Here is a 12,283-nt window from a genome sequence, read left to right as displayed (position 1 = left end):
GGAAACATACCTCCCACACCAGTTACTGGTGTGGAGGTTTAATTCCAAGGTGTTTGATACCAAACACAATATGTTTATATGTAGGCATTTTCGAGATAGCATTTACAGCAAGGTTATCATGCACCTCTACCTATATGTCTTTACTGAGACACAGACAACCAGTGAGAATGGTCTCTAAGGGCTGCAGAGGGGCTCTGCTCGTGCAGGGGCACCCTCTCAAATAAAACCCAGCAACCTACCTTCAGGATTGATATGGCGTTGCTATAGGGGTGACTTATAAGTTTTAAGTGTAGTGACCATTAGATATAGTGAGCCTATATCTAAAGTAAGTGGTGCAAGCACCATCTTACACAGGCTGCAGTAGGAAACTTAGAGTGCCATTTTGCATGGCTTCTCATGGGTGGCATAATACATGCTTCATCCTATGAGAGCCCTCTGGGGTACCGATACCCTGGGTACATAGATAGACTGGGGTCCTGATTAGCAGGATCCCAGTCAGGCTAGTCAAAAACAATGAGACCTCAAGCAAAAAAAATGGGGTTAACCATAAGAAGCAGATACTACTTTCCTACACAACACCCCATGTCTTGCAGATCTCACTGATATACTGAATTTCATCAAAGACACCTCAAATGAAGATGATGTCCATCATCAAAGCCCTTTCTGGAGAACCTCTTTAATGCCTACTGACAGTTTTCAATGCCTCCGTCGCTCAAGACCAAGAGATACAAGGCTGTTACACTATAAACCAAATAATGTTAATGCAAATATATAATTTTTTGCTGCGTATAATAGATATTTCGGCTTGTCAGTGTAAAGTGTAAAAAGTAACGCGATATTAGTCGGTATGAGGACCAGTGAAACAAGAAACATTCAGAAAAGGGCTAACGAGTAGCATTAGTTGTCAACATTTCATATCTCCTGCTTTGCAGCTTTAATAGTGTATTGCCAAAGCAGGTCCTGGTCTGACAAAGGAATACTGTACCTAACATTGCATGAAAAATAAATCCAGTGGTGGTGTTTCAGCACATAAATGCCAACCCTCCCAATTTAGGCGGGAGACTACCGATATCTGAAAGAAACAGTTAGTTATAGATTCCTTACCTTAGAATTACCCCCAGGCGTCAGACTGGTTCCGGAAAGTTTTTCGTCAGCAGTACCCCTGCAAGTCGTAAGGTGGCGTTGGTCGACTCGGCGTTGGCCGTCGGCATCGTGGTCGCCGGGATGATGTTGCGGTAGCTACATCGCTGTCCTTGCGTGTTGACGTCAGTTCTTTCTTTTTCCGTGCCAGCAAGTGCAGATCCGGAGAGAGCGGTACCCCCAGTAATTTTTTTTGGAGCTTTTTTGCCGACTTCGTTGTTTTTTGAGTCCACATGACTCCTTGTGCACGAGGGATGCCCAGCTTTAAGGCTTGCGGTTCCTGTAACCAACTTATGTCGGTGACAGATCTGCACCTCCTATGCCTCTACTGCCTGGAGCTCGACCACGACCTCAAGCTGTGCTCTGACTGCCCAATCATGGCCCGAAGTCTTTGCGGGAGCGGTCCCGAAAGCTACGCGAGGCCCAGCAGTCGGCTCCGTGTCGTTCGAGGTGCCGGTAGTCGAGGGACCGATCTCGGAGCCAACACCATTCTTCCTCTAAGTCTTCGCACTCTGTGTCAGGTAAGTTGAAGAACAAAAAGAAGTCGAAGAAGCATCGTCGCTTTTTGACTTCTCCCGGTCCATCGGCCAATGCGGGTAGTGCCCCTTCCACGGCTCCCCGTGCGGAGCCCGTAGGGTCGGGTCCGGCTTCCCCGCCTTCCCTGAACCAGGAGTGACCCCTGCCCAGCTTCATCAGTTCTACGAAGCGATGCACGCCATCTTTAAGCAGCCCGACTCCGCCGGTGTGCCTCGGGCCCTGCGGATTCGGCTGGGAGCCCTGAGCCTGTGGCTGCGGCTTTGGCCTAGGTGCCGAAAGGTCCCCTTGGATCCAGGCCTGGATCTGGATCGGCGCCAGGCAACCTCGTTACACCTCCCACTGCGCAGATTTCACCGGCACCATGTCTGCTACCGGCGTCGGCTGTGTCCCCAACCGCCGTCAACACCGGCCTCCACCTCGAGGTAGACACGGAGCCGGACCAGCGTCGACTGACGCAGGATCCGATCCCGGCGGGTACTTTTGTGCCCCTGTTCTACCCTGGCTCTTTGAGACCACTTTGGCAGCCAGAGGAGGGTGAGGACTGGGAGGTGCCTGGGCACCCTTTAACCGACCAGTTGGTGAACGAACAGGACTTGCTAGAGGAACTGCGGGAAGTCAGTGGTCTGGATACCTCACCAGAACTTGGCATGTTGTCTCCTCCTACTGTGGCTAGGGAGGAGGGAGCATCATACGCAGTGGTGTTTCGTAGAGCGGCCGAGGCTCTCCACCTCGAGCTACCTACTGTGCCAGTAGTCCGGAATAACCTCCTGACATAGGTCCTTCAACCGCCAGCGAGCTCTTCGGAGCCCCTGCTGCCGTTTAATGAAGCCCCCACGGTCATCCTTTTGGTCACTTGGTCCAGGCCAACACGGGCTCCTGTGAACAGGATGATTGCCTGACGCCACCGCCCGGCCCCCGATGACCTCACTTACCTCTCCCAGAGAGCTTGGAGGTTCAAACCTCCACTCCTAAAGGCGCCTTCCCTACTGCACCACCCAATAGGGAATCCAAAAAGATAGATCACCTTGGGAAGAAACAGTTTTCTTCCACCAGCTTGGGACTGCGGTTGATAAACACTGCATGTCTGTTGGGCTGTTACACCCACTCTGTGTGGGATACGGTGGCGCAGGTGCTGCCTCTGTGCCCGGAGGAGGCCCAGGCCATACTCCCCCGTGCAGTTGCCGAGGGGCGAGACGCAGCGAAGTTCCACACTTCCACGTCAATAGCCCATCGACGCTACACCTGGTTGCGTTCAATTGTTTTTTCCAGGGATGTCCAATCCACCCTTATGGACATGCCCTTAATGGCCGTCGCCTTTTCTGCGACAAGGCAGACAAGGCGCTAGAGCGCTTTAAGGACTCTCTGGCTACAGCCAGGTCCTTGGACCTCTCCACCACCCGCCCTGAGCAGACTACCTTTCACCCCTTTTGTGGCAGCGGAAGGCGTGCCCCGCTACGTCCTGCCCAGAGCCACAGGCAGGCACATGCTGTTCAGCCCTAGCGCGGCCGGGGACGTGGGAACCACTGTCGGGGATCTGGGGGGCAACGGCTGGGCCAGTCCACCCCAGCCCCCGCAGCAGCAGCCTCCAAACCCTTAGTCCGACCTTTCACGGCCACCAAACGCCAGTGGTCGGCAGGATCTGCCATCACCTCCCACACTGGCGCACCATCCCGTCGGACAGGTGGGTTTTGCAAATAGTCCGAAGGGGCTACTCCCTCCCCTTCGAGACTACCCCTCCCTCCATACCACCTCAGTACCATTGCATGTCGGAGGATCACCTGGCCCTTCTCCAACAGGAAGTTTCGGCACTCTTTGCCAAGAGTGCCATCGAGCGCGTTCCTGCCCCAGAAGTAGGTTGTGGTTGCTATTCCCACTACTTTCTGGTACCCAAGAATGACAAAGGCCTGCGTCCTATCTTGGATCTCAGAAACATCAACCGCTTTCTCCGGAAGGAGAAGTTCAAAATGGTGCTGCTTGCTCAGGTCTTGTCTGCCCTCGACCCTGGAGACTGGATGGTAGCGTTGGACTTGCAGGACGCTTACTTTCACATCCCCGTCCTGCTGGCCCACCGGCATTACCTGCGGTTCACGTAAGGCTACGAGCACTTTCAGTTTACCATGCTCCCCTTTGGCCTTACCAGGCCCCTCGGGTGTTCACAGAAGTGAAGGCGGTGGTCGCAGCTCATCTGCGCAGATCAGGAGTTCCAGTCTACCCCTATCTTTACGACTGGCTGTTGAAGGCGAGCTCACCCCAGGCTGTCGTCTCCCACCTCCAGACTACCGCCAAACTCCTGCATTCGCTCGGATTCTCCATCAACGTGTCAAAGTCACACCTGACCCCCGCTCAGAAGCTCCTGTTCATCAGAGCAGTTCTGAACACAACGAAGTTCCGGGTTTATCTTCCCGAACAGCGAGTCCGAGATATTCGGGTTATGATTCCGATCTTTCAGCCCCTATCCAGAGTTTCGGTCAGGATGACCCTGAGACTGCTGTGCCTCATGGCCTCCTGCATCCTGCTGGTTGATCATACCAGGTGGCATATGGGGGCTCTGCTGTGGAACCTGAAGTTCCTGTGAGCGCAGCGTCAGGGGAATCTGTCCGATTGCATCCAGATCTTGAAGGGCACTGCACAATAATTGCAGTGGTGGCTAACAAACCAGGATTAGGTCAACGGCAGATCCCTCTCCCTTCCATAACCAGAACACACAGCGGTGACAGACTCATCCCTTCTAGAATGGGGCGGCCACATGGGAGAGGCGGAGATCAGATGCCTCTGGTCTCCGGCGGAGTGTGGGCTCCACATCAACCTTCTGGAGCTTCGGGCGATCTGTCTTGCACTCAAAGCATTCCTTCCCTCTGTCCGGGGAAGAGTAGTGCAGGTGTTCATGGACAACACCACCGCCATGTGGTACTGCAACAAACAAGGCGGTTGAGGTAGTGGACCCTATGTCAAGAGGCCCTCTGCCTCTGAACATGGCTGGAACATCAGGGCATGTCCCTGGTGGTTCAACACCTGGCAGGTTCACTGAAAGCCAGGGTGGACGAACTCAGCCACAGGTGCATGATGGATCATGAATGGCATCTTCACTCGGAGGTGGTGCAAGGTCTCTTTCAGTAGTGGGGAGAGCCTTGGTTAGATCTAGTCACCACCGAAGAGAATACGCAATGTCAGTATTTCTCTGTGTTGGAATTTCCAAGGCGGCACTCGCTATTTCTGCCTATACAACTTCTGCCCTGATTGCTGAAGAAGATCAAGCGCGACCGGGCCCAAGTCATTTTTATGGCTCTGGATTTGGCACGAAGAGTCTGGTATCCCGAGCTGCTCAACATGGCCATTTATCTTCCGATCCGACTGCCTCTTCGGGAGGATCTTGACGGTCCTCCAACTGAACCTGTCCAGCCTCCACCTCCTTGCGTGGGGATTGAGTGGCGGCAGTTGACGTTCTTTGACCTGCCTCCCGAAGTCTGTGATGTCATTTTGGCAGCCAGGTTTCCCTCCACTAAGACTGTATACACCTGCAGATAGAACAAATTTGTGGCATGGTGCACAGCAAAGGCGGTGTATCCTCTTTCTGCCCCTCTTTCTGAGGTTCTCTTGTTCCTCCTTTCTTTGGCCCAGCAGGGCTCTGCTCTGGGCACTCTTAAGGGATACCTCTCTGCCATTTCAGCCTTCCTTAGGCTCCCTGATCAGCTTTCTCTTTTTAAGTCCCCTGTTGTAAATAGATTCCTTAAGGGCAATACTTTTCCTCCAGTTCCCTTCATAATGCCCCAGTGTGACTTGAACTTGGTTCTGACTTATCTTAAATGTGCTCCTTTTGAGCCACTGCAGAACTGTCCTCTCAGACTTCCCACTTTGAAAACTGCCTTTCTGGTGGCCATCACGTCTGCACGCAGGGTGAGTAAGCTACAAGCTCTGTCTTCCAAGCCTCCCTTTCTGGCTGTCCATCCGAACAAGGTCGTCCTTAGAACTAGACCTTCCTTTCTTCCCAAGGTGGTTACTTCTTTCCACATTGGCCAAACCATCACTTTGACCATCTTCTTTCCCCCTCCGCATCCTTCGAAAGAAGAAGAGGAGCTCCACCGTCTAGATCCAAAATGTGCGCTTTCCTTCTACTTCGATCGCACCAAACAATTCCAGGTGGATGACCAGCTCTTTTATGATTACTTGGGCGCTAAGAAAGGTCGGGCCGTGCACAAACGGACTACCTCCAGGTGGGTTGTTCTGTGCATCCAAGCCTGCTGTTCTTTGGCTATGAAGGAGCCTCCAGTAGGGCGACGCACCTATTCCACTAGGGCGATGGCAGCGACTACTGCTTTGGAACGAGAAGTCTCCCTAAATTACATCCGTCAGGCAGCTACGTGGGCAGCGTTCAACAAATACTACTGCCTGGACAGCCAAGTCCGGAGAGACTGCTTCTTTTGCCATTCTGTTCTCCAGGACTTTTTGGTGTGAACTTAGTTCGCAGACCCACCTCCGGGGTTGGTATTGCTTGGGTATCTATTCTAAGGTAAGGAATCTATAACTAACTGTTTCTTTCAGATGAACAAGTTACTTACCTTCGGTAACGATATATCTGTAAGAAACATTGGTTAGTTATAGATTCCTTTCCGCCCCACCCATCCTCCCCGTTCAGCAAACTGACTTCTAGGGTTAAGGACATCCTTTCAGGGTCCTAGTTTTGTGCATCAGTGGTTCGTGTCTTGCATGGCTCTGCGCTTCTGGCGTGGAAAGTCGTGTACAGAACTGATGTTAGCGCACGAGGGCGGCGTCTATGTAGCTACTGCGACGTCATCCCGGCGACAAAGACGCCGACGACGAATGCAGAGTTGACCGACGCCACCTTCAGATGCTCAGGGGTACTGCTGACTAAAAACTTCCCGATCCAGTATGACGCTTGGGGGTAATTTTAAGGTGAGGAATCTATAACTAACCTTTGTTTCTTACAGATATATTGTTACCGAAGGTAAGTAACTTGTTCTGATTCCTCAGCAGGCTTCTGCTGACTAGGACTGGTCTACTGAAACTCGTTGTAATCACTGCCAGTAACCTGCTCTTAGAGGCTATTGCACAGCATTTTTGTCACAAGCTCTCTGTATGCCATAGCGCTTTCTCTGTGCTTCTGACAATTGAGGGGAAAAAAAACTTGTATCTGCATTTCTGAAATCCTGTCATGCAGCAGCACCCTTTCATGTCCCATAGGTCCTACCGATGATTAGACCATTACGCTTTACACAATGCCGAATTGCATACTTATTTTTGCAATCACTGCTTACTGTAGAGATCTGTTGTGGAATGTTATCTTTTTTTATTGGCAGTTTTTTTATGCCAGGAAGAATATGTCACTGGTCACTGTTTAGAACAGGGCATAATGTACGTATATCCGAGAGGTATAGGCAATATGGTTTACGGGATTAAGAGAAATTGGTAACAAATGTGTAATAAATTGCACTTTAATAACTAACATATTTTCTATACGTTTTTTAACATTGACATATAATCAAATTGTCTTATGCGTCTGGTGGTATGAACACACATGGGTAGGAAAGGTATTTAAAGAAATGTTCTTAGAAATTTGGTAGCTATACGTTTTAACAATTTTAGCCTATGTGTATACTGTACCTTTTTATGCACATAATTTTATTTTATGGAATGAAATGAATATTGATGTATGTTCTGAAGAAATGCTTTCATGGATGTCTTCTATGTTTCTGAATAAAAGTTATTAAAGAAAAAGAAGTCCCATACATGACAACAGACCAGATTCAGGCCTCTATAGTCAATAAGAGAAATAAGTTCCTCTGAATATTTTCTAAAACTCACAATTTTCCTTTTCTAAAATGTTGCCATGTATGTCATCATTACATTTTATTAACCAAATTAATTATGTGTGTAAGTTGAATGCTTATATATTGTGGAACAACCATGGTTTTATATGTGGTTGGCCACTGTGGCTTACGACTGGCCTTGTTTATGAGGTTCGTTTGGTGGAGTGTTTCTACTAAGCATCAGTTTGTTCATTATAAATTATTTAATCCATTTTCACCTCAAGAAGTTGACGTGGTGTACTGAACACAAGTCCGTTATAGTGCTAGATCGGCTTCCTTTATCACAACTGTAGACGTTTCAATCTTTACAGTGGTTAATTATGCACGTTTTACATTACCTGTCTAAACCATGCTAAAGCACTATGTAAAATACATGGTTGTCGATGTTATAATGAAAACTTCAAAGTGCTCTATGTATTGAGGTCGGAATAATTTTAGTCGGGAGAGATTTCACAGAGGCATGTGTGCCCTTAACTCAGCAAAAAACTATAAATTATTTAATAAAGATATTTTCAATATTATAAAAAGGAATTATTATACAGTTATGTTAAACATTTCCAGGCATCGTGGTTACCTGTGGTCTTAGTTGAGGAATGGTATCCTGACGATATCTTTTTCAGATGTGGAATAATATATTGATTTGTGGGTCAACAGAATCATATGTTACAAGCCAATATTTTCATTAAATAGAGTCTTGCTCCAAAACAATGAACTTTTCTCTACCAGATGTCCGAGTTTTTCAAACACATTCGGAATTTCTGTCAAGCACTGAATGACTGGCTCTTATATTGTTCTTACTCTCGCTGCTGCAGTGTGCATTATTGAGTTCCTTTCCTGAAGACATCTCACTTGTTTGTAGTCCCTGTTCTAATGTCCTATTGTTATTGCATGTTTCACTTTGCTCCTGTTCTACCCCCTATACTTTATAATAGGGGAAAAAGCCTTTATAATGCTAATAAACATTTGTATGTACATCCATTGTTGAATGTTATTTTTTTATTCTTTCAGGTTGGACAATATCCAGTACCCGTACCAACTCTACATCGCGCCTTCCACCAGCAGTACAGAGCGGCCCAGCCCAAATGGTCCAGACAGGCCTTTTCAGTGTCCAACTTGCGGCGTCCGTTTCACTCGTATCCAGAATCTGAAACAGCACATGCTCATACATTCTGGTAAGAGGTCTAAGTGCAACATACAATAAATGTTGCTTCCATATATATAAAAAAAAAATAACAGCCAAACCTATAGGCCAAAAGGCTACAGACCATAAACTGGGCATGAAAGCTGAAAGTTACTTTTCCTCATACTGCTTGCAATGCAGGACAGTATTTTGCCAAGCCAAACGCAAGCTGAAATTCATTATCGTCCGCACTAAAGCACAATCCAGATTGGGAGCACTGAACCCCTAAGAGAGTCATCACTTTGTTAGCTTGAGACACCTTCCGTGTAAAATTTTTAAAAAAAATCTATTAAAAGATCAAAGTCTACTTGTGCTGTTTTAAGAACTTGGAAACCATTGTTGTGCAAATGGTATTTTTTTATGAAAGGTAGAATTGAAATATTTTTTGCGCAATAATTAAGAGAAGTGTAAGACATGACTTTATTAAAATTGTATTAATAATTTTTGCATTCATTGAGGCAACCAAGAAGAAAAGAGGAGACCTTTAGTGCTATTTTTATCGCGTCCAATGCTATATACTTTCTGCTTCATAGTGTCAAGTATCCGTACCTATTTTATGGAAAGAGAAGATGAAATTGATTCAATCAAACATATACTTTTATGAGAAATGCTTAACCTGTGAAGCTATGTTTACAAGCATGATAACATTTCTTTGACTGTGATTTAACCTCAGTAAGTCTGTACTTTTGATTCTGATTTGCTCTAGAATAGGGCTGAGTCGTTTTGAAAAAGTATGAAAATCAAGTCTTTTGGGTGCATAGTCACATCCTTTCCATCATAAGTTCCTACATTATTTTCAGCAATTCCACCTCTCTGCTGCTTGGTGTCTTATCATTGGCTCAATGGAGGAACATAGTTCCTTGGCTCTGGCCATTCCATTTCAGTGCGGGTAATTGCTGTGATTGAAGTGCCTTTCAACTTGCATTCTAGTGGTAGAGCATAAACACATCTATCGACCAGGGTACTACTGCAGTTAATGACCTATCAGCAGAGGGGTGGTTCATGAGGAGGAGCATATTCACTGTTAAATGGGGAGTCATTCACCTTAAACAGCTACACCTTTTGCTTTATGTAGTCTGCTAAAAAAAGTGGGTAGAGTCCTTGCTTCAGTGCGTCGTTCTAGTGTTGTGAAAATGTAGTGTACTAGATGTAGTCATGTGTTGTGTACCATTAGGTCTCGCCTAGCGCTGGAGCGCGCATGCGCTCCTCGCGCTGTGAGGCTTATTGTGATCGAGAAAATGCCACGTCCATCATTTTGATTGGCTGGCATCATCCTTTTTGTTAAACGCTGGCCTCCGATTGGAAATGAGGCTTCTTGGTTACCACACTGTCTCCTTTTTGGACGGCCCATCCGGAATCGATCGTGTACTCGCAGAGATTACATGGTAGGCTTTATCTGGTGTGTGAGCACTATTTTCTTTCACTCAGCTTTGGCAATGTCAGCCGCTTGTTGTTATTGTTACGTGCTTCAACCTTATGTTTTCAGTATTCTTGTTTATGGTGTTTACATTTTGTTTATTGTGGTTCTGCACCATTTGGAATGCTTACTTAGAGTAAGTGCAGCCTTGCATTCCTCAGCCGTAAATCGCATTGGGAAGAATGAATTTTAAAATGGTTTCAATATCTTAACTACACTGTCATACAAATTGTTTTCTAAAATGCAACAGCAAAAAGATATGTTGTACGAAAGGGATTACATCCGATCTATTTCTTAGTGTGTCCAAATTATTTTTGCCCAGTATCGATTAGATAGATTTAGGGTTAAATTTACACGTTCAGATCTAAACTGAACCTCACACAGAAGCCACAAGAGGGCGATGTGTACCTAGTTACTGCCTAGAGTACATATACGCTCAAAAAGAAACAAAAAGTCTAACAGTACGTGATAAATGCGTTTTCAAAAGATGTTCCGTGAATTAACTTTTAAAGTAAATGTAATTATCTGCGTAAGCACATACTTATAATTTTCTAGAAAATATCAATTGGCACAGTGTCCTCTAAATGGTTTTTCCTTTTCAAGTACAATTGTATAGTACGGTTCTCCCAATTTTATTATCTGTTTTTGTATGTTTACTCGAACTTCATATTACCCCAGATTAGGATTTTTTTTTTAAATGAGTAAATGGGTTTGACTCTTGAGAGCAATTCTAGGAGACTGACGAGACACACTGCGACTGTTGGCTTATGTAAATGGAGGTGTATCAGAGAGAGAGGCGGCTGTAATGTATACTCACTCGAAGTTGATTTGTTTTAATACGACGGCTTGGATAAAAAATATTCATTGCTCCACCTGCATTACCTTCCACCATTTTAGCGCTCCCGACCCATTAAAAGGGGCACTACATTGTGCAGCTCATTCCTGCCCCCACTCAAAATGACACATCCACTACAGGCGACGCCCACCGAACGACGACAGAGGCAAGGGTAAGATACTGCAGCAGACAAGTCTCCGTAGCAAAGCTTAAACATAATTTTTCCATACACGTGTACCCTTTTAAGGACGAGGGTAAGTGTTCCATTGCAGTCACCCCTTTTAGAAACCGGAAAACCTCTGGTTGACTAAACAGCACGTGAACTCAGACCCGCAGGAGGTCCGCAGGAGGTGCTCCCTATCCTCCTTGCAGACATTGCTTGGAGCAAAACCTCAGGACTTCATTCTGCAGCGTGATAAAATAGGGTCCTGGCATATCAATGCCACCATTGCTCCTGCAGAACAGGAGGGAGGTTGGACAGAATAATACTGAAGTCCAAGTATGTTAGTATAGATATGGATGAAGCCGTGCTAGCTCTAGGGGTTGATACAATGAATGATGTGGTCTTAGTCTGTTGATACAGTTTTGCCCGCGACTTCACGGGACCTTAGTGCATCCGATCAACTAGAAGGTTTTAGTGAACTTCCTGAACAACTCACCACACCCAGAGAAAAATTAGTGCTAGCCACCAAGGGAATGATTTTCCGATGAATCTGGGAGAGGCCTTGAAAACATTTACCTGCCATTTTTCAAGTCAAAATGGACTTGGCCATAAGAAGACCAGTCAAGATACCCCAGGCCCCTCCTCCTGCAAATCACATCCCTAAATACAAGTAACAGCTCTTCAAAGGCATATCTCGGAGTAGAAACACAACCTGCTAATGGCATTGTGTGCAGCACTGGGGGTGTGCCACCCAGTCTCTAGAAAAGGGGGCGAATAAAACATGCTTGAGAAATGCCACAAAGAGAAGCACGGCTGGAGTGCACTATGCCACAGACAAATGTCAAGTGGAACAGCCTCTCACACAGGCGTGCAATGCCCATTGGGCTCAAAGGGCTTTAGCCCCCTCAGTCGTGTGTGTCAGCCCTGGCTGAGACAGCTTCTAGTTGCGCCTCTGCTCTCACATAGGAACAAACAACCACATATCATTAGCAAAAGGGAGGAGATGAAGATAGGAAGCCCTGAATTACACTTTTGTCGCACAAGAAACTGCAATGCTCTATTGCAAGGCCAAATCATACTAGCAAAACCTATGAGGAACCAACTCATCAGCTGCAGCAACAAGCATTTTCAATGCAATAGGTCTTGCATTTGCGAGAGTTTAAGCTATTGGCATTTTAAATGACAA

At 46.5% G+C, this 12,283-nt stretch overlaps 1 protein-coding gene across 2 annotated transcripts in view; it reads left to right on the top strand.

Annotated features, from left to right (window-relative positions):
* The window catches only part of ZBTB44 (zinc finger and BTB domain containing 44), a 301,958-nt gene that overhangs the window by 189,225 nt on the left and 100,450 nt on the right, over positions 1–12,283 (top strand). For both annotated transcript variants that reach the window (XM_086956924.1, XM_086956923.1), the window contains one exon: positions 8,511–8,674. In XM_086956924.1, coding sequence (XP_086813050.1) covers positions 8,511–8,674 — 164 coding nt within the window. The remainder of the gene's footprint in view (positions 1–8,510; positions 8,675–12,283) is intronic.

Source organism: Lissotriton vulgaris, chromosome 2_1 (genome assembly GCF_964263255.1).
Source record: "Lissotriton vulgaris chromosome 2_1, aLisVul1.2, whole genome shotgun sequence".
NCBI classification, from domain to species: Eukaryota; Metazoa; Chordata; class Amphibia; order Caudata; family Salamandridae; genus Lissotriton; species Lissotriton vulgaris.
This window is presented reverse-complemented; position numbering and strand designations above follow the sequence as displayed.